The sequence below is a fragment of the Dipodomys merriami genome, unplaced genomic scaffold, assembly GCF_024711535.1.
Source record: "Dipodomys merriami isolate MVZ:Mamm:240054 unplaced genomic scaffold, mDipMer1.0.p SCAF_36, whole genome shotgun sequence".
In the NCBI taxonomy this organism is placed as follows: Eukaryota; Metazoa; Chordata; class Mammalia; order Rodentia; family Heteromyidae; genus Dipodomys; species Dipodomys merriami.
The window spans coordinates 3,001,803-3,024,267 of record NW_027205159.1 but is presented as its reverse complement, the minus strand read 5'-3'; the positions used below and the strand labels follow the sequence as shown (position 1 = coordinate 3,024,267).

The following is a 22,465-nucleotide window of genomic DNA, read 5'->3' as shown; positions in this document are numbered from 1 at the left end:
TATCAAGCAAGCCACATGTATCAGATATTTAATTAAGAAAAAGACACAGAAGCTGCTGTGGTTGGTTCAGATCTTCAGCTCTACCTACAGCTGAGCCAGCTCTTCATTGTTTGGTTGGTTTGGAGAGTGGCCACAGGGGCTAGCATTGCAGAGTAACAGGACTTAGCACTGTCCCAGGTTTCCTCTGGCGTCCAGGCTAGAACCAAGGACCTAGAGTACACCAGGAAACTCTCTATTGCTGAGCTACAATCCCAGCTCTTTTATTTTTATTTTTGGTCAGGTTTTGATGGCAAAGAAAGTGAGATACTTATCTCCAATTCACCAATAAAAAGCTGCGAGTAGAGCTGTGACTTCAGTGATAGAGCTGAAGCTTTGAATGAAAAAGCCAAGAAAAGTACAAGGGCCAGTACTGGCACAAAAAATATTTTAAAATTACCTTTAAGTAGTTGTACAAAGGGATTTAAATTCAGCATGTCAGTTTATGCTTGACCCTTTTTGGCAAAGAGGTCTCCTCTACGTTAGAGACTTTTAAAACCTTTTTATTATATTTATTTAATCGGTCATGGGGCTTGAACTCAGGGCCTGGGAATTGACTCTGACTTCTTTTGCTCAAGGCTAGTGCTCTACCACTTTGAGCCACAGCTCCACTTCAGATTTTTGAGTGGTTAATTGGAACAAGATTTTCATGAGGAATTTTCTGGCTGGGCTGGAAAGATAGGAGATAGGAGATAGGAGAGAGGAGAGAGGAGAGAGAAGGAGGGAGAGAGGAGGGAGAGAGAAGGAGGGAGGGAGAAGGAGAGGGAGAGAGGAAGAGGGGAGAGAGATGGGAGAGAGAGAGAGAGAAAGAGAGAGAGAGAGAGATTTTTTAGAAGTATAGTATTAAGCAAAAGAGGCTTTTTGGAAAAGAGAGAGAGAGAGAGATTTTTTAGAAGTATAGTATTAAGCAAAAGAGGCTTTTTGGAAAAATTATTTGTTATTCAGACAACTACTTTCCAGAATTTGGATTCTATTTTACTCATCTCTGACAGAATGTGACACTGATAACACTGGTGAGGGATTGAGGGGAAATTGAAAAATATAATCATTCTATTTGATGTGGGTATGGGGAGGACCTGCTGACTTGAGAAGTCAATAGAACTGGTTCCCTGTACATAGGGCAACCGGCTAAGGATGGAAAATATTAGACAAGAGGTACATCTGAGCCAGGTGCTGGTGGCTCAAGCCTGTAATCCTACTAATAAAGATACTGTGATCCAGAGGACCCGGTTCAAAGCCAGGCTGAGCAGAAAAGTCTGCTAGATTCCATTTACAAAATAACCAGCAAAAACTGAGTTAGAGACATAGCTCAAGTGGTAGAGTACCAGCCCAACAAGTAAGCCAGAAAGAGCACAAGGTTCTGATTCTAAATCCCAGGTTGTTCAAACAAAACAAAAGATTGTCCTAAAAACCGCAGTGAGCTGGGTGCTGGTGGCTCACGCCTGTAATCCTAGCTACTCAGGAGGCTGAGACCTGAGGATCACGGTTCAAAGCCAGCCCGGGCAGGAAAGTCCGTGAAACTCTTATCTCCAATAAACCGCTCAGAAAACTGGAAGTGGCACAGTGGCTCAAGTGGTAGAGCACTAGCCTTGAGCTGAAGAGCTGAGGGACAGCATTCAGGCCCAGAGTTCAAGCCCCATGACTGACAAACAACAAGAAAAAAAAAAAAAGACCACAGTTGTTATTAATTACAGTGCACTGACAGACCAAGGTAGTTACCATTACAAGTGAAGTCAAATGAAGAGTTCGAATTCTGACAGGGCTTTACTGACACCCTTGAGAGGCATTAACACAGACTTTCTTAACTATGCTGGTCAAAGGAATTCTTTCTTATTTCACATGCCTTTCGATCAAAGGGTACTTACTTCTTCATACCATACATGTGCCTTAGCAATCTGAAGAGGAAAAGCATGCTTCTGATTTTTTTTTTTTTGCAACAAGGATAAAGATGGACTACGTTAATTAATAGACTGGGTGCACAGCTTTTAACACACTCCTCAAGTCTGACACTGGCAAGAAGCATATGCTAGCATGTGTAAAGACTGTAGGCCACTTCTGTGTTCTGATTATGTTCTGAAATAGCTTCCATCAGCCATGGCAGATTTGCACCAAGGCAGAGATGGGCCTCACGTGGACAAACACCACTGGTGGTGAATCTCCAGGGACCCAGGTCTGGCTTGTGCCCAGGGATTAGGACAAAGCTAAATGCCACACCAAGGAAGGGAAGTCCGAGCCCTCGGCTTAGCAGAGGCTCTGCCAGTCAATCAGCCCAACTCCTCCTGAGTCAGTCAGCCTATTGTGGGGCCCCTGTCCCCTCTACTCCTGGCAGATGAGAGGCTTCTGTACCTCCCCACTAAACACACACTCAGGTACCTCTTTTCTGGTCCCCTGTCTCTCCATGTGGCAGCCTCCTCACCATCCTTCCATGGCAGCCTGTTTGGTGATGGTTCTATAGAAACATCTCTCTTGCCTGGAGCAAGGCTCTCTCTACATGTCTGCCTGCCTCATCCTTAAACTCTGGGCACCAAGAGCAAGGACCGGGCTCTGATCATCTCCGCATCCCTAACTGCTTGCTCATAGACTGACCTAAATAAGAATTCACAGAATGTGGTTGAAATCGGAAGAAATTACTCAGCAAAGCCATAATCCTTTTTTATTTAAAAAAATTCTGGTATTTATAGCACTGGACTCAATAGTTTTTAGATCCTTTTGGACTCTTCCTACGCCATGTGGCCTAAAGAAGACCTTTTCTACAACCTCACAGCCAATCTGGAGTCATAAAAAGGGAATGGAAGCTGAGCATTGGTGGCTCACACCTGGAATCCCAGATCCTCAGGAGACTGAGCTCTGAGGAACTGAGTTTAAAGCCAGTGCAGCAGAAAAGTCCATGAGCCTCTCTAGCTAACCAGAAAAAAACCCCACAAAAACAACAACAACTCAAAAACCAGAAGTGGAAATGTGGCATAAATGATTAAGCGCCACCTTGAGTGAAAAAAGTTAAGCCTCTCCTCCCCCGCGCGCCCCCCCCCCAAAATAAAGAAGGTAGAAAGTGACAGATGAACAAAGATATTGTGAGGACAAGTAGACCTGGGGGAAAAGAAGTTGGGGGATGTACATGGATAAGCCAAGTGTGGCAGACAAGGCCAGGGATAAAGATGACAACATGGCTGCCTATGCCCCCGTGTGTCTTGGGAGGCACACCCCCCTTGTAGGGCCTTGGTGGCTAGCACACGCCCAGAGGCTGTCATTCACTTTGTCTGGAAGAAGTGGTGCCCCGTCCCAAGTCCCAGATTCACCTGCGCCATGGGAGCCGGCGGAGTCTGCAAAATGGTCTGTGGCAGGAGCTGCTGCGTGAGGTCGCAGGTGGATGGGGAGGGCAGAGGGGTCTGGAAGGAGAAAGGAGCTTGTTAACCGACTGCTTCTGGGCTGTTCCAGGGGTGGCAGCTCTCATTCAGCAGGCTTTTCCAGTTAAAAGGAGGCCCCCTGTGCAAGCCTCAAGGTGGACAGCTGAGCGTGAAGCCTTCCAGCAGGTATGCACATTTAGACGATGCTGGTAGGCAGTGTGGTCAGGGCTGACACCTGCCTGGTACAGGGCACAGCTGGCCTTTGAACAAGCTCCTGGAGTATTCAGGGTCCATGATTCCTGGTCTGGGAGTCTATCCTCAATGAACTAAGCTGTTCTGTCCCCTAAGTAACTGATCCTCAGCATGTCATCAAGCACTCCCAGCAGGGATGCGCTTTAGCCAGAGTGGGCTTGTGCGTGACCCCAGTCTCTTCTGTGCATCAGGAATATAGACAGGCACACCTGCTGTGCGTGTCTGTATCCAGGATCTCATTTCAACAATGGAGACTGGATAGTGTCACTGGTCACGTGGAATCTTTAGAGACCCCCCGCCCTCCCTCCCCCCCCCCCCCGAGTAATGAGCCTTGCTCCTGGTCACTTGGGAGGTTGGGTAGGCAAGGGGAGATAACAGAAAGGGGCAGACAGAAGGAATGAACTCCTCAGGTTTTTGAGCTGCTGCAAGTCTTTTGTTTTGTTTTTGTTTTTAAGGGAAAATCAAAGGGCTCTTCTGAAGTTGTCCCCAAACTGACTCCCCCTCCTGGTCCCTAGAGACTGTAAACAGCAGCATGGTAGAATGCATTACCCAGGACATCAGTGGGAGGAAGTCCCAATGGGTGGGCCACTCTGAGTGACCTCAGGCCCAATCAGACCCTAGCTTGGACCTTCCTACCTGCACAGCCAGGAGGAATGGAAGCATTCTGGGCCACTGTCCTTGGCCACATGGGCCATCCTGGACAGGACAGGAGGTAGACAAACAGCAATCACAGCTCAGAGGCAACTCCAGAGCATGCTGGAGAGGAAGGCAGGGAGCTTGGTTCTGCTCTGTTTGCAGATATAACATGTTACTCAAGCTTCTCTGGCATAGGGGGAGGATTCTGGAGGACTTTTCCACCAGGCAGGAAGGTGACATGTTAACACCCAAGTGCTGTGAGGGATGAGATTGGGTCCCTGTGGCCGTGGATTTGCTACTCATATCACACGAGAAGATGGGAGACATACACACACACGTGCACGCATGCACACACACACACACACGTCACGTACCGGTATGGTGGCTCCCTGGCTGAGCCCAGCCACTGGCAATTCTTGAGGCAGAGTGGCTGATCTTGGCAAAGCCGTGGTGCTGGTCTCTGCCATCAGCTTGGTGGGTGTGGCTAGAAGAAAGCAAGGCATTACTTTCCTGACCCACAAGTCTTACTTGCTGTCTCAGCAAGAGGGGCACAGAGACTATGGCCTTCGTAACCCCAGAGGTCGGCGGAGACCTTGGGAAAAAGGGAACCCACCATGACTTGCCATGGCTCAGCGGAATTACAAAAGCCCGACCTGGGAGCTGGAAGGAGCCACCACAAAAAATGCCCAGACTTTAGTTTACTTTAGCCTAACCACTTGCCTTGCCCAGGGGTAGCCAAGCTAGCCATCCCACCGTTTCCTCATTGCATGGAGGGAAGACACCAGAGTGTGGGAAGAGGACGGAGAGGCAGGTCAGTAGGGAAGGACCCAAGGAGGGTATAGACTTTTTGGACAAACAAGGCCCTGCTTCCACTCAGGCCCAGGGATTTCAGGGCACTCTGTACCCTTAGGTCTTGGAGGTCCCTTTGCTACCCTCCCACCAACTAGCACTCACAGGTGGGCTCTGATATGGCTGTGTGCGAGGACTTGTGGGAGCTCCTGGAGGACGCTGATGGAGAAGGACTGGCGTTGAGGCCCGGGGTGCCCACGTCCAGGGCACTGAAGTGTGGGGGAGGTTCCAGGCTCGAGCCCTTGTCCTGAAACACATACGCACGTGCGCGCACACACAGCCCACATGTCAGTATCAAGATGCAGTGAACAAATGACACGACCTTACTTTAAAATATGTGAAGACATGGGAACTGTTGACCAGATACCACAGCCATCTGGAGACACTCCCAATCACATTCTCAGAGCAGACATGTGTATGTTTATATATATATGCACACACACATCTATCTATCTAAATAAATAATCCAAGCACCTTTGAGAGACTTACAATGTATAAATAGCATCTATTATACTTTCTTACCTTTTATCTTGATTTGTTTCAGACTTTCCCAAGTGACTTTGCTTTTGATTATTTTTTCTCTTAAGATTGACAGCTTGCCACCAAGAATTTTGCTTTAGAAGAGGTTTACTGCTAGCATGAGGCTGTGCTCATGGCCAATGAGACAAATGTCTCTGGTCTCTTCCAGGCACGTCTCACACAGCCTCCTGACTTGAGCTCTCAAGCCTCAGTGACCTGGAGTGGAGCACAGGCAAAGGGCCTGTGGCCTTCTATCTTTTACCTCTGGCTTGTAACTGATCTTGGCCTCAAACATAGCATGATGAGAAGGAAACACAGTGGTCCATCTCTGAGGGACCATGTTCCCATCCTCAGTGGTTTAAGGATTATAAGTGCATGACAAGAGGGGTTGATCTTTTTTTGGGGGGGAGTAAGCAGTACTGGTATCTGAACTAGGACCTTGACTTGGCTGCCACTCTAGCCTTGAGCCACACCTCTAGTCCTGCTTCTTATTAGTTATTTTGGAGATAGATTCTGGTAAACCTTTCTGCCTGGGCTGGCCTCAAACTGCAGTCCTCCAGATCTCAGCCTCCTGAGTAGCTAGGATTATAGGAGTGAGCCATCAGCACCTAGCTATCATCATTTTTAAACTAAAGAAGAAAACATAGTGATTACTTTCCTGGGTTGTGTCAATGCACAAGTCTCTATCCACAGTCCTGGGTATGAAATCTCATGTGTGAGTACATAGGTTTTCTCTGTCTTTTGGGTTGTGGCTTTAAGGAGGCTAGACACTGTGTGTGTGTGTGTGTGTGTGTGTGTGTGTGTGTGCGTGCGCGCGCCTGTGTGTGCCTGTGTGTGCGTGTGCTTGCACGTGTGCTGCGAGAACAGTTGATGTGGCTGACACATGATCCATAGGCCTTCCTGTGCAACAGATGACAGAAGGCTCCTGGACGTGCCGTGGAGAGGCCAGCTGTGGGACTCCATCTCCCGGGAGGGGCGGTCCCTGGGCCATGGCTGTCTGTGAACTATGTGTTCTTGATCAGCAGAGAGATAAGCCCAGAAAGTGAGGGCAAGCACTCCAGAGCTTGCAGCGCTCTGATGTCACTGCCTATCAACCCCACACAGGGATGTCTTTACCTGGTGCTCAATTGTATTTGTGTGTGGATACATGTGTGTATTTTATGTTCTTAACTTCCCCAAGTGACTAGAAAGCGCCATGATGAACTTCTGAATAGATGGTGCTCACACATCACACCTGTTGTGAGGTAAGATGCAGCTAACACCTGCCTGTGAAGAGCCTGATTGCTGTCTCTGGCATGATGCATGATGTACAATGTAACAAAGCTTGGTAATAAACTCTTCCTTAAACAGCAGCAGTGATGGTATCAGTGGGGATCACTATTGGATGCACTACCTTGCTCTTTATTTTTGTGCCAGTACTGGGGCTTAAACTCAGGACCAGGCCTTCTTCTTTAGCATTTTTGCTCTACCACCTGAGCACAGCTCCACTTCTGGCTTTTTAGAAGTTAATTGGACATAAGAATCTCATTTTTTGCAAGTCCTGGGGCTTGAACTCTGGGCCTGGGCACTGTCCCTGAGCTTCTTTTGCTCAAGGCTAGCACTCTACCACTTGAGCCATAGTGCCATTTTTGGCTTTTTCTGCTTATGTGGTACTGAGGAATCAAACCTAGTGCTTCATGCATGCCAGGCAAGCACTCTACTACTAAGCCTCATTCCCAGCCCTTGGGCTGGCTTTGAATCATGATCCTCAGAGCTCTGTTTCCCAAGTAGCTAAGATTAAAGGTATGAGCCACCACTGATTTATGCTCTTTAAAAGTGGCTTCTTCCTCCCAATTTGGTCCTCAAGAGATGAAAGATGCTTCCATCTGGGCACAGACAGCCCATAGCTAAAGACTTTGATTCTAAGTCCCTGGACATCCTAGAATTTGAACTTCATCATTTTCTTTCTTTCTTTCTTTCTTTTTTTTGTCGGTCGTGGGGCTTGAACTCTGGGCCTGGGCGCTGTCCCTCAGCTCTTCAGCTCAAGGCGAGTGCTCTACCACTTGAGCTACAGCGCCACTTCTGAACTTCATCATTTTCTAAGAGACACTTTCCCTCCTACATTTTAACATATGTGAAATGGTGTTGGTGTTGGGTTCTTCAGTTGGTGGAAACAAATTCTTATTTCATAGATTGCTTGACAGCCTTTTCTCTTTCTTAACAGGAGAGAAAATAATAGTGTGTCTTCCAGCTGAAAGCTTCTTAGCTTTAAGAAAATACCACATGCCCTCTCATCCTCTCTCTCTCTGTCTCTCTGTCTGTCTCTCTGCCTCTGCCTCTGTCTGTCTCTTTTCTCTCTCTGTCTTGCTCTCTCTGTCTCTCTTCACCATTTCAACCTGCTTTAAGAATGGCCTTTGAGGAACAGGTCTACTTACTTAAAGCTCCCTGCAAAGAACTGGTACCATCATGGCTATAAGCCCAGACCCTGAGACAGAAATGACATAGGGGCTGGGGTTGTGGCTCAGTGCTAGAACACATGCTTTACATGTCCGAGGCTCTGGGTTCCATTCCAAGTGCCACAACAACAACAACAAAACCAAAACAAAACCAGAATAAGACTTGGAGTCAACACACAGCACATAGGCAAAGGGAAATATGGAGACCCCTGACTTATTCCCCACCCCAGTGGGATGATGGGAATTCTCCCACGCTGCTTTTATCTGCGAGAAAAATACAAGTGAGCCTAGTATAAGTTAGAAAGTTGCTAAACAATTCCTGAGTTTCAGAGGTTCGCCTCCCTCCCTTTCCTCCCTTCTTTCCTTTTTCCATCCCTTCCTCCCTTTTTCTCTTTTTGTTGGTATGGTGTTTAAACTCAAGGTCTTGAGCTTGCTATGCAGGTACTCTCCCATTTGCAAAATTCCTCTAGACTGGCTTTTTGCCAGTTAACTGGAGATAGAGTCAAGGCCCAGGCTGGCCTTGAACCGTGATCCTCCAGATCTCAGCCTTCCTAGTAGCTGTAATTATAGGTATGAGCCACAGGTTTTCAGCTCGGAGGTTATTTGTAATCCAGCTCTGTGAGTACAGGCCTTGAGGTACTTTTTGGTGTTTCTGTGCCTCATATTAAGAATGAAGGTAATACAAGCTGGGCACCGGTGGCTCACACCTGTAATTCTAGCTACTCAGGAGGCTGAGATCTGAGGATTGCAGTTTAAAGCCAGTCCAGGTAGGAAAGTCTGTGAGACTCTTATCTACAATTAACCACCAGAAAACCAGAAGTGGCTCTGTGGCTCAAGGGGAAGAGCACTTGCTTTGAGCTGAAGAGGTCAGGGACAGTGTCCAGGCCCAGGGTTCAAGCCCCACGACCACTACCACCACCACCAAAAAAAGACTGAGGATACAGAATCTACCTCACAGGACTGTTAGTGGGGAAATAATGAAATACTCCACACCTTTTTTTTTTCTTTTTTTTTGGGTCCGGTCGTGGGGCCTGAACTCTGGGCCTGGGTGCTGTCCCTCAGCTCTTCAGCTCAAGGCAAGCGCTCCACCACTGAGCCAGCTTCCCAGCCTACTACACCTTTTACTTAGAACACTGCAGGAACAGAGCTGGCATCAATGTACACAACTTCTTATTTTCAGTTTTGTTATAACTCACAGAAGGCTCCACCCAGTGGATATCTGCTTTCACTCAAGGGCTGGGTGGAACTTACCTTCAGTGCCGAGGGGTGCATGGTCTCAGATGGCGGGTCTTCTAAAGCCAGCTCCTGCCTCCTTTCCACCCGGACATCTGCGTAACTGCTCAAGGAAGCAAGAGATGACAATGGAGGTGGCCCACGCCAGGATGACAATGCCCAACAGCCACCTGGGGACTGTGGACACCATACCCCTCCCAGATGACACAGTCCAAAGGGCCATGTCTGTTCTCCATGTGAAAGGCCACCGATGTCCACTGCAGTGATTCTAAAATTATGCACAAATACTTCCATTTCTAGGATATTCTTTTTTTCTGGTCATGGGGCCCGAACTCTGGACCTGGGCGCTGTCCCTCAGGCTCTTCAGCTCAAGGCTAGCGCCCTACCACTTGAGCCACAGCACTACTTTGGCTTTTTTCTGCTTATGTGGGGCTGAGGAATTGAACCCAGGGCCTCATGCATGCAAGGCAAGCACTCTACCAACTTCCCAGCCCCTCTAGGATATTATTCCTTTCTCCTGTGCTATCTTCCCTACCCCAACCCACTCTCTGAAATCTTCAAACATAATAGTCATTTGGTGTGTGTGACTGGTACTCTACCACTTGAGCCATACCTCTAGCCCACTTTTTTGCTACTTAACTAGAGGTAGAATCTTACAGACTTTTCTGCCCAGACAGGCTCCAGATTGTGATCCTCAGATCTCAGATTCCTGAGTAGCTAGGATTACACATGTGAGTCATTGGTGTCAGGCTCCAGTGTACTTGAAAATTCAGGAGTGGAAACCTTTTTTCTGGCAAGAGGTATGTGTATAAAAACATCATTATTGGCTATATAAAATTACAAATGCAGCTAGACACCGCAGGCAGTCAAGGGGACACATGAGAGAAGTACACTTATCTATTCTGTCATGTAGCAAATGACTTTGAGGGTTTTATATGCTCCACAGCCTGATGTTTCCCATCTGTGCAAAATCATCTGTAGGTGACTTATACCTAACACAGTATAATGCTATGTACATTGCTACTGTTTAGGAAACAGCAAGAAGAAAAACATCTGTATATGTTCAGTACAGAGGTTATTTTTTTTTTCTTTGCCAATACTGGGGTCTGAACTTAGGGCTAGGGTACTGCCCATCGGTTATTTTGCTCAAGACTGGCACTCTACCACTTGAGCCATAGCTCTACTTCAGTCTTTTTGCTGGTTAGAGATAAGAGTGTCATAGACTTTTCTGTCTGGGCTGGCTTCAAACTTCAGTCCTGAGAACTCAGCCTCCTCAGGAGCTAGGATTTTAGGAGTTAGCCACCAGCTCCTAGCCCCTCCTACCCAAGAGATAAATAAAATTTTTTTTCACTCCATGGTTGGTTGACTCCAAAGACATAAAACGTAGTGGATATAGAGGGCTGATTTTATGAAATGTACTCCTCCTGGCCTTTGTTTTTCTCAAAGGCTCTTTTTCTAAACTAATTTCAAACTGATTGATGGTCTGAACATTTCTGCAGTGGCTGGGGGAAGGGAGGAGGGCCACTGTTCATTCCCCTTCCTCTCTACGTGTAGGGACCCCACACAGGAGGTGTCTATGTCATGCCTTCTTTCAGTCCTGATAGTCCGTGCTGGGCTCCCTGAGGTCACCAGGAACCCCTGTTCCCCTGTTCCCCGGGGACCCCCTCCCATACATAGCAGCCCAGTGGTGCCTCCAACACAGCCTCAGTTGTCAGCACGGGTTTTTGAAGCATTAAAAATAAAAGGAGTACGTGTTTGAGTTCTTTAGAGGCAATGTTTTAATTTTCTTCTCAAAACAGCGACAAGGGAAAGCTGGGGGGATGGATAAAGACAAGGGAAAATATGTAAGTAGGTCATTCAAGCAGGAACTCACCAAGTAAGATCCTGGCAGCTTAAAAGAGTTCATGAGCCACTGAAAGGGACCTGGCTGAACACTCAAAAGAAGTCTTAGCCTGGGGAGGAGAGAGCTGGGTGGGCACCCGAAGAGACTGAGCTCTGGGAACTGTCCTGCTATCTGCCAATGACGGCCCTGTTTGATATTTAGATACAGGGAGTACCAGAGGTGGCTGCTGACCAGCCCCCGTCACCAGGACCCGGCCCAGCCTCCCTACCCGCACAGTACCTGACCACCGAGTGTGTGCACACAATGAACTCGGGCTTGGAGTTCCACTGGTGGTAGGTGATGTAGTAGTGGGTCTGTAGCCAAATCCACTGCTGGCCTTTTGTCAGGAACCGATAGCAACACGACTTCCCTTTGCCAAACTGCATCACTGGGGTAGAAAATGGATTCTGCATGTAATATACACCAATGCTGGGCAATCTTCCATCCCAAGACTTACTACCAAATCTCTCCCATCTTCCCTCCCTCTTTCCCTTCCCCTTTCTGTCTTTCTCCCTCTTTCCCTTCCTTCCTTTTTCCCATTCACTTCCTTCCCTTCTTCTCTCCCTTCCTTCTTCCCTCCCTCCGCCATCCCTCCCCTCCCTTGCTTCCTTTGTATTGCTGGGGATTCAACTCAAGGCTGTGTGCTAGGCAAATGCTCTACAGTCAAAGTCTAACAAATTCTAAACAGAATGATCCATGTACTTTCCCAAATGCTCAAAAGCTGCAAGAGATCTTTGAATTAAGGGCAGATCTAGACAGATCTTCAAACTGCAGGGCTTAATTAAAAAAAAAGAGGCCCTGGCTTTCCTGGGGTTCATCTTTTCCCTGCAGGTAAGTTGTCTTTGGAGCTGCCAGAGCTAAGCAGAGGAGGGAGCATCCTGACACTGGGAGAATTGGATCCAAAATAGACCTGACAGCCAGCAACTGCTGGACAGATTCTCTGGCTGCCAGTCAGAAGTTGAGACAGTTTGTACAGTTGGAGAACTGATATGGATGCCTCTCTCCCTAGCCTCCTCCTTTAGCTTCAGACCTGCCTGGAGTCCCTATGGTATGTCTGCCATTGACTGCTCTGGGGTGCCCAGGAAGAATGTTAATGGTTAATTAGTCTGTTAAAGGGCAGAATGGACTATGGATCTGAGGAAAAAGTACAGCTTCAGTTTTATTGCTAGAGAGGCTGAAATGTAGCATCCTGGTGAAAATAATTAAAAGAAATCCGTGTGTGTGTGTGTGTGTGTGTGTGTGTGTGTGCGCGCGCGCATGCACGCACGCGTGCACACACACACATGCACGAACACACACCAGTATAGGGGCTTGAACTCAGGGCCTGACCATTGTCTCTTAGCTTTATTTGCTCAAGGCTGGTACATGTACACTCTAGTACATGAGCCACAGCCCTACTTCTGACTCCTTTCTGGCTAATTAGAGATAAGGGATCTGTTTGCTCTAGCCTCTTGAATAGTCTGAGATTACAGGTGTGAGCCACTGATGCCTGGCAACAAAGAGAAATCTTACTGAGGACACTAAGCTACCACAGGGGCCAGTGACTTAAGAGAAGGCTGGGTGTGGATGTGGTCTTCACAGAGCAAGACCATCTAGCCCAAGCCACAGTCTTGCAGATGCCAAACATCATTCTTTGGCCTGAGTGGCTTTTCTCTGCTAAAGGAATCAGACTCAGTCAAGGATTTAAAGCAGTTGTGCTACTCAAATTTGAATGGATGTATAAATCACATGGGACTCTTGTGAAAATGGATATTCTGAGTCTTATGCTGAGTGGAAAGAAGCTGGGATTCTACAAGTCTAGCAAACCCACTATGGTCACACCCACACTTTGAGGGAGCATTAGTTGGTTAAAGGTTTAAAGATGAAACTTAAATTCCAACAGCTGATCCAGCTGGAGCTCAAGCCTGTTGTTCCTTCCACAAGGATAATACAGATGAGAAAATGTGAATGGGTTTTACAGACAAAATATCCATTAAAATACATTAGTGGTCTATTGATGTATCATGACACACAAGCCAATGCTACTAAGAAGAAGCACTGAAAATATGCTTGTGAATGGTTAATTCTCAACTTCAGTGAGAAGGGACATGCAGATCATTCTCACCCTTCACATCCTGAATCCTAATCACAGTTGTCTTCTGTGGCAGAAAGCATTCGCTGACTTCCCCATCAGCTGTCTAAGGGGTCTTCCTGCTCCTCCAATATCCTATGCACAGCCCTTTCTGCACACCAATAAATATCCTGCCAAGTCAGCTGTCTCTGGCTTTCCTACCATGCCTTGCTCTGCAAAAGGCTCATGGACACTGCCATCTCCTGATGCTCACAGAGAACTTTTCCTTAAAAAATCTCAGGCTATCAAGGCCACTGACTGGGAGAGTGCAGGATCTGAAGAGGAATAGCCCAGTATGTGGCCAAGAGCTGGTGACCAATACCTGTGCTTAAAGAGTTATGTGCATTTGGTTTTTTGTCTTTGAAATGCATAAAGGAAATTCTGACAGTCCCTTAATTTCTTGATGAGGATTAAATCACATAGTTAGTTGTCTGAATGATCCTGACACAGTGCTGGGGATTGATGTAAAGTTAATTCTGAGCTAGAGCAGAACACAGGCGAGTTGAAGCAGACAAGGACCTCCAATATGTCCCAATCATTGCAAGAAAACTCAGGTAATAGAAAGACTTCCAGCAGCAAAATGCCCTTTGTCTGGGCCCTTGTGGACAAAGCAGAAGGCCTGGGCTGGGAAAGTGGTACTCACAATGCTGGTGGCATCTGGCCAGGAGTTCCAGGTCATCAATGTGGTAGTAGTCATAGCCAGAGGTGCCTAGCACTTCAAAGGGCAGGTATCCTATGATGGGCGGGGCTCTGCAGGAGGACAAGGGGATTCCTCATCAGACAAAACCCTGTCGGATACACACGCTGGTCACGCCAGTCAAGATGAAGTATGCGAGCTGCAGTTTGTATGCTTGGTGGTCCAAATGGAGGCTTCATTTCTCAAGAGCCTGAGGTGAGGATGTGGGATAAAAACTTTCCAATGGTCAGGACTGGAGAGCTTTTAGTTTTTTCTGAAGGGCTTACTTATTTTATTCATTTTATTAATTAATTATTTTTTGTGCTTGGACTTGAGGCCTCCTGCTCTTTCTTAGCTTTTTCTGCTCATGGCTGGTGCTCTACCACTTGAGCCACACCTTTACTTCTGGCTTTTGCTGGTAATTAGAGATAAGAATCTCAGACTTTTTCTGCCGAGGATGGTTTCAAATCATAATCCTCAGATCTCAGCCTCCTGAATAGCTAGGATTCCAGGCATAAGCCACCAGCACTGAGCACAAGTTCATTATTTGGCCATTTAAATATTCTATTCTCTTGGCAGAGCCCAGCCCAAATGATAATAAAATGTATTGAACAATTAGAAACAGTTATAGATTGAGTTAGCTCAATAGCTAAGTATAATGAAGAATTAAAGGGTGGAGAAGGGAGATGGTTAATTCTTAAGTAATACTACCAAGGAAAGACAAAGGGCTGGACTAAGGGATCTATGGCATGGTGAAAGAAACCTCAGGAGAGAATCCTTCTACACTGGCTTCTGCCATTGTAGGACATGGTAAGGGCCAGAGTGTGGATCGTCTCAAAGATGTCCTAGGGCTGAGCATCAACTGAACAGAGAACCAACACAGCTCTAGGACAGGTGGACGGGTGCATGGAAGGCCACCCACTGCCCCCTTGGTCAGGAACAGGCAAGTTTGCCCTTCCCTTCCAGGGGACCAGGCTGGACCTTTCTCTCCCACACACAGCCTGGCTCTTGCAAACAACACTTGAAAAGGACCCAACCCAAATATGTTTTTCTTTTTACAGACCTGTGATCCAGAAATAAAAATTTCCATTCCAAGCTATGCCTTGAAGTGAATTCTTCTAAAGGTTCATCAACTATACACATTTCCTGCATTGGAAGAGGGGAAAAATTATCATGTCACTTGGGGGGGGCCAGATGCTCTCCCCTAGGTTTGTTCAAAAGGAATGCATGGTGGGTAACAGAAGTTAAAATCGTTCTGAGCCTGTCTCCAAGTTGTGTTGGACTGAAACTCGTCATCTGTAGCTAATTTCGGTATTAGCTGATACTAAATTTATTTCCCAAGCTGGGGAAAAATACCCAGGAGCCAAAATGTCACACCACTCCCTTCCCATTATCTGAAAATGTGGTAAACATGTGCAAAATGGCTCTTCATCTGAATTTGAATGACTAATTTAAGTCCTCATTTGTGCCAGGGATGGGAAGGCAATACCGAAGGAGTCAATCGTTTGACTTTCTGATTCTCAGCTCTGGCCCACGCCTGCTCTGAGCAGTGTTCACGTTAATGCAAAGGGTAGGAAGATAGAACGATCCAGCAGTATCTGTGTCCCCACCTTCTGCCATCCCCCCCTGAAAATAAAGTTATACAGGAAACTAGAGTCTCAGATGGGGCCTGTAACCCAGACACTTGAGATTTTTTTCAAAGCTAGTGACAACTTCATAGCAATTTCATTCTCTCCCATAAAGCAATGCGACTCCAGCTCCAACAGCTCCACATGATGACTTGCCTTTAAGAACTGTGGTGTAGCCAGACGCACGGTAGCAATGAAGCAGATCTCCTTCCCCAGGGGCACGCGGCAGGGTCTTGAGAGAGTGTTGTCAAAGCCATTACAAGAGGGGCTAGGCACTGGATAGGGGAAACACATGGGTTAGCCTTGTCTGATGACAGCTGCTGTCTAATACCTGGGTGACACAAACTGCATTGAGAGATTTATGCATACCAACACGTTCACTCTTCAACACGAAGCACTCTTACTGTCTCATTACACCACTGAGGAAACCAGACACCTGTACAAGGTTAATCTGAGCTGGGACCATTCTACTGCACTGCCCCTCATTCCTACCAGCCCTTCAGCCCTTTGCTTCTTGCCTTGGGAGAACTGTTCTACAACCCAAGACCCTTATCTCATAGGAAGGGACTGAATATTCCTACAGCTGCTGTCTCCAGGGTCAAGCCCATAATCAGATGGTGCTCCTGACACGGATGGTCTAGTCTCAGGGAAAGTTGTGATAATGCCTTCCCCATTCAGTCCAGGCTAAGTACACATGGCGAATGAAGAGCTTTTGCCCTGAAACTAATCCTGGAGAACCTAGGCTGAGGCAGGGGCTAGGTTACTAAGGAGGTGGCCTTGGGATTTAGGGTGCTACCATCTGGATCTTCAATGTCTCTCAACAGCACCCGACCCCCCCCCCCCCCATGTTAAAAACTTAAGTTTCCCAGCTTGGTGCTATTGGGAGCTGATGGAAACTTTAAGGGACTGGACCTAGAAGCAGGCTTTAGGCCACTGTTCTACCACCAAAGCTGTGGTGGAAACCATTTTGTTTCACCTCAGGTCCTTGCCATATAACATGCTACCTCGTCACAGGCCCAAAAGTAGTGGACTTCTGAAACTGTGAGGCAAAATAAACATTTTGCTTTTTAAAAATTCACCATCGTGAGCATTTTATTATAGTAACAGAAACCTGGTAAACAACACCTGGGATCATACCAATACAATAGCAAAATAGTACCACAGCAAAACTGGCTAGTTTTGTAGTGTTGCACAGGAGACTATATCTGTCTGCTTATTTATTCTCACAAGCCTAGGAAGGCATTATGGTTTTACTTTAGAGATGAAGAAAATAAGGCCTAGAATGGTTTTAAGACTGAACTGTGGTCAGGTATTACAAGTGGAGATAACCGAGCAGGGATGGCACCCAGGTCTGCAGACCCCAAGTCTCAGGCTCTACCAGGGAATGGAAGGTGTAGTTCTAGATTCATTATGGTGCTAGGACTGGGCCTCCAGCAGCCTCTGGGAGGTACCATGTGGCATCAGTGGAGTCTTGCTTGGGAGGTTCCTGACCCACTTTCAGGGACTATGAAGAACTGATTGACCTTTGGGCCAAGAAAATTCTACTATCTTGAAATGGAGAAAAGTACCTTGTCAAATCTGAGCAAGTCCACTGAGCACTTAAATGGAATTCTCAAGGTCAACTATCCACCTGGCTCTCTGGGACCCAGGCTTCCATCCAGACCAACCTAATTCCATAGCTGAGTGGGCTTACCATGCACATCCAGGTTTAGGATCCCTGGAGCTGAGAACTGACTCTGCTTTTAACGTGTAGGGACTATAAAATTGTTTCTCCATATCCAAAGGTCCTGAATTTGTTAACTGTGGGTCCAAAATATTTGAAAAAAGATTTTATCTGTATACAACATGTACCGACATTTTCTTGTTAGTATTCCCTAAGCACAGGAGTATAACAAAATATTTACATTGTGTTAAGTATTATCAGTAATATAGAGATGACATAAGGCATACCACAGGGTGTGAGCAGGTGATATGTAAACACTATGCCATTTAAGGAAGCTGAGCATTCCTGGATTTTGCTATCTTTCAGAGATCCTGGGACCAGTCCCTCATGGACACTAAGGGATAACTATATAACATGTATGTTCTGAACATGCAGATTTAAGTATTATTCTTTTCCATTTTAAGAACCGATAGAGAATCAGAAAATGGAATGCATTTTAAAATAAAATCTATGCAATTATATTTTAGGTTTTTAATTTTTTGTTTTACATATTTATAGGTCTCTAAATGATTGTCTTATATGGTCTTCTCCCACTACATGAATAAATTCATTTTTACCAAAGATGTCTTCTAAATTCACTCACATAAATACCAATAAATGTTTCCAGACAGGAATATAAAGTGGGTAAAATAAAAAATAGTGGTCTCTAGAGTGTTTGCATCTGTCGTGAGTTGGCTTAGATTACTGCAGATTATTTTTCAGGATGAGCCAAGAAATTTAACAAGGGAAAGGAAAACAATTCCACATAAGGGAAGGGTCTGCAGATGTGAACATCTGTGTAATAATAAAAAAGACATTTAAAACCTTCCCAGATGTGAAATATTCCCTGCTTGACTCGAAGAGACATTACCCAGCCAGATAATGACCTAATAAATTCTCCTGACTCTTTTGAAATACCAAGACCTTCCAAGCAAACTTCCGAACACTCCCCAGGAATTTAACAGAAAGTCTCCTTTTTCTATCTCTACCTTTTGGAGGCGTTCCTTTGGGCTATGAAATTCTTAGATAGTCAAGAAAGCCTTTCTCCTGACGTACAATGAAGAGGAATAGGGGAACAGGTAAAGTGGGAAGACATCTTCCTTCTTCATGGGCAGCAGAGTCTCAAACCAGTAAGTGAGGGATTTGTAGAGGTTACCCTTGGCTAGGTTACCACCTAGACCAAGAGATATTTCATCTTCAAAGGCTTTAAGATGCAATTGCATGCCCCAAAGAGCAGTTTCCTTATCCTTGTAGCCTGTGGTCAGTCAGCTAGATATTTTACAGATGGACCCAAAACTGAGCAACTTCCTTCCAAACAAGCTTGTCATACCCAAGGAACATTAACATCTGAGGGCTCCAACAGGGGTGATGCACAGTAAATCAAGGATGGATGTTTTGATAGAGGCCAAGGGGAAAACCTAAGGGTGGGGTGGAGAACAAGCAAAGGAAGTGCTTTTAAAGATTTTTTTTTCTCTGTTGTGTTTGAAATGGCGTTTTACTCTCAGCCAGAGACTCTGTGGATTTCAGTGTTAATTCATGACAGGATTCCCTAAGCCCTCCCAGTCATACTTAGCACATAGAATAACTCGCTGGCACTTCACATCCCAAGGTAGTTTAAAGCCATTAATTAAGAATTCAATTACTTGTTTCAATTTAAGTAATAGAAAAAAAAACCCCATCTAATTACAACTGGCTTCCTTACCTCTCAGAAGGATTTGCCACTAAATGTATATACAGTCCTGCTTGCTCAGCTCTCTGACCAATAATGATACAGACAGAGATACAGACCAGAACATGATACATGATAGACTCATAGAATATATATATATTCTAGCCAAAAGCTAAATAAATCATCATCTCCATGGTGGGAACTGGGACTTGTTCTTCATCTCTTGAGAAGACTCCATCTCACAGTCAAACCGTAAGTTAAGGCTGAGTCCATTAAGTAATCTTCTGATCCTTGCTGCTAACTAGCACTCAGACCTTGGGACCCCAGGGTGGCTTCTCCATAGAATGAGCTAGTGCTGCCTGTACTCTGCCCCGAGGGACAGTGGCCTCGGAGTGTGGTTCTGGGACACCCTGGCACTCAAGCCTGCTCATTGGCTTACTGATGCACAGGTACTTTTTAGAGAAAGCCTAGGTGAGACAGAGGCTGGAATCACACTTGAATTACCTCCATGTGTGAGAAAACAACCCAAAGGCTGGCATGAGTTTCTACATGGAGCAATGCAGGATGGTGCTGTTTTGGGGTCTTCACAGTAAAAAGGTCCACAGGTTCTCAAGTCCTGAGACCATTGTGACCATCCCTACTTTCAGATACCTCGAAAGAGATTTGCCTTAGTTCGTAGGGTTCCAAAAATGAAGAGTCCTACTTCTCTAGAGACCCAGAATGACTAATGTCTACTTCATTTGGATGTACCCAAGTTTGGCTCTAAGTCTGCCCAGACAAAGGTGATCCCCAAATCAGTCAGGATGAGGATACAGAATAACTATGGGGGGACGATGAGCTCAGGCCTGTCATACTAGCAACTCAGGAGGCTGAGATTATGAGGACCACACTTTGAGGGCAGTGGGGAAGGTCTTGTGAGACTCCTATCTCAACCAATAAACAGCTGGGTACAGTGATACACATCTGGTGTTTCGGTTATGGGGGAAGTATAAATAGGTAAATTCTAGCCCAGGCAAACAATTTGTACGAGACTATATTTAAAAACAAAGTAAAAAATGCTGAGCGCTTGTGGCTCATGCCCATAATCCTATACTCAGGAGGCTGAGGAGCTGAGGATCACAGTTGGAAGCCAGCCTGGGCAGCAAAGTCTGAGACTCTTATCTCCTATTAAGCACCAAAAATCCAGAAATGAAGCTGTGGCTCAAATGGTAGAGCACAACCCTTGAGTAAAAAGGCAAAGCAAGGGCTGAGACTCCAATTTCAAGTCCCAGTGCCAGGACAAAAAAATGAGTGATTATTAGCAGCAAAGGAATAGAAAGGAATGGAAAAAGATGTACTGCCCTTGCTTGGCTCAGCACAGTCATCAGAGTCGTTAAGTATTCTCATCAAAGATGGCCTGCTTGTGCTAACTCGGTTGCCATGGCCAGAGGAAATATGCAAGTTCACAAGCCTGTACTCTCAACACTTAGGACACAGCAGGTAGGTGTCTGGGAAGATGGGAGGCAACCTACGATGAGCTGTTTCTAAATCCCAACTGGGACAGACATTCCACACGTCCGGATTATGGTTTCCGGATTATGGAGAGGAAAAGAATTCTCTGCACATTCATGAGAAATCCTCTCTCACTCATCAAATCCTAATTTCAAGGTTCATTTCCCTCTTCATAGCATGCCTTGTTCATGTGCAGCTGGCAGGGCTCAGGCCAGCCTCACACTCACGCTTCCTCCTCTAGGTCTGGGCACTGCCCACCTTGCTTAGGCAAAGCTTAGCTTGTCTCTCTTATCTTCTAGATCTAGAGGAAAAAAAATCAATGTGGGGGAGAAGGAAAAAGCCATGAGAAAGTTGAGGGTTTGCAATTTGCTGGAATGAAAATAAATTCCTTTAAAAGAAACTGTGTATGTGTTAACGTACATGTGCATATATTACATATAATTACACATATATTATATATACAACATGTTATATAACCTATTTCTTATATGTAACACAGATATAACATTATATATGTGTATAATTTTTTGTGCCAATACTGGGGCTTGAACTCAGGGCCTGGGCATTGTCTCTGAGCTACCCCCCCCTTCCCTGGGGCTTAGGGAGCTGTCCCTGAGCCTCTTTGTGCTCAAGGCTAGTGCTCTACCACTTGAGCCACAGCACCACTTTTGGCCTTTTCTGTTTATGTGGTACTGAGGAATCAAACCCAGGGCCTCGTGTATGCTAGGCAAGCACTCTACCACTAAGCCGGTCCCTCCCTGAGCTTTTCTGATCAAGGCTTGCATTCTAAAACTTGAGCCACTTCTCCACTTCCGGCTTCTTGGTGGTTAACTGGAGATAAGACTCTCACAGACTTTACTGCTCTGACTTAATTCAAACAGTGATCCTCAGATCTCAGCCTCTTAAGTAGCTAGGATTACAGGCATGAGCCACTGGTGCCTTACAGCAAACTTTTCAGAACAGAACATTCATTCACCAAGTATTCTTAGGGGCCCAGAGGATTGTAATGCCATTGCTAAGATACTCACTGGATGGCTGGTACAGATACTTTCTGCTCAGGAAAGTAAAATTTCCTATAGGCCCTTAGCTCAGTCTTCAAAGTGGTTCCTTGAACACATTTTTAAAAATCACAGCCATGGGAAAACTTGTATGGAAGTTTGTTCACTCCCCAATTGAAACAAGCAGAGATATATCAGATAAATGAATGAGCACATCTCATTGCTTATTTTAACTCAACCTTAGAAGTTTGCACAGGACACTGACCTTGGGTAACAAAATGTTCTCTTTTATTATCTAAACCCTACCACAATCTCATTGGGCAGCAATGAGCACCGGGGTGTGCTTTGCTGCTTTGTTGGCAATACTCTGCTGTGAACTCTTAAGAGACAGTGACAGACATCAGACAATCCTTCCATGAGGCTGGCTCAACTTTCCACTCCATTTCCAAGGAGGTCTGGCATGCATGAGCCTTGATCCTTTAAGTGAGACATCTCAATTAATTAAGCTCAAGGGGGAAACAAAACTCCCCAAATAATAACCTCAAAGCCAGGCAACCTACAGAAGTCCCAGGAAACATATGGAATTGAGTATCCTAAGCCAAAAGGGCCTGGCTTCAGCCAATATTTCAAATCTGGCTGTGTGGTTCCAGGCAAGTAGGTGAAATGAGGGCAGGGAAACTTTTATACTGTGGTGTGTGGTTTCTGGAAAGCCCAGAGTGGAATGTTTGCTCAGGGTGACCTATTTGGAATCACACCAGCAACTTTTGAAATGCTGCGTTCTGGATTTCAGTCAGTTACACATTTAAATCCAAGTCTCAGGGAGGAGCAAGGGCACAAAGGAAGAATTGCTTGTTCATAGCAGGAAGTTACCTTTCATGAGCCAAAACTGCTTCTGAGGACCCCCTTAAAAGCAAGAGTATGCATCACACCTTTGAAAAGCATTTGGCCAGTCTCTCCCCCTCCCCCTCTCTTTCTTTCTCTCCCTCCTTCCTTCGTTTTTTCTTT

General features: G+C 45.9%; 1 protein-coding gene across 2 annotated transcripts in view; it reads right to left on the bottom strand.

The window, feature by feature from the left end:
• Npas2 (neuronal PAS domain protein 2) overlaps positions 1-22,465 on the bottom strand; it is a 176,707-nt gene that overhangs the window by 17,076 nt on the left and 137,166 nt on the right. For both annotated transcript variants that reach the window (XM_069988544.1, XM_069988545.1), the window contains exons 8-15: positions 15,757-15,875; positions 15,036-15,118; positions 13,940-14,046; positions 11,427-11,574; positions 9,323-9,407; positions 5,223-5,364; positions 4,643-4,752; positions 3,333-3,422 (exon numbers count right to left, since the gene is read on the bottom strand). In XM_069988544.1, coding sequence (XP_069844645.1) covers positions 3,333-3,422; positions 4,643-4,752; positions 5,223-5,364; positions 9,323-9,407; positions 11,427-11,574; positions 13,940-14,046; positions 15,036-15,118; positions 15,757-15,875 — 884 coding nt within the window. The remainder of the gene's footprint in view (positions 1-3,332; positions 3,423-4,642; positions 4,753-5,222; positions 5,365-9,322; positions 9,408-11,426; positions 11,575-13,939; positions 14,047-15,035; positions 15,119-15,756; positions 15,876-22,465) is intronic.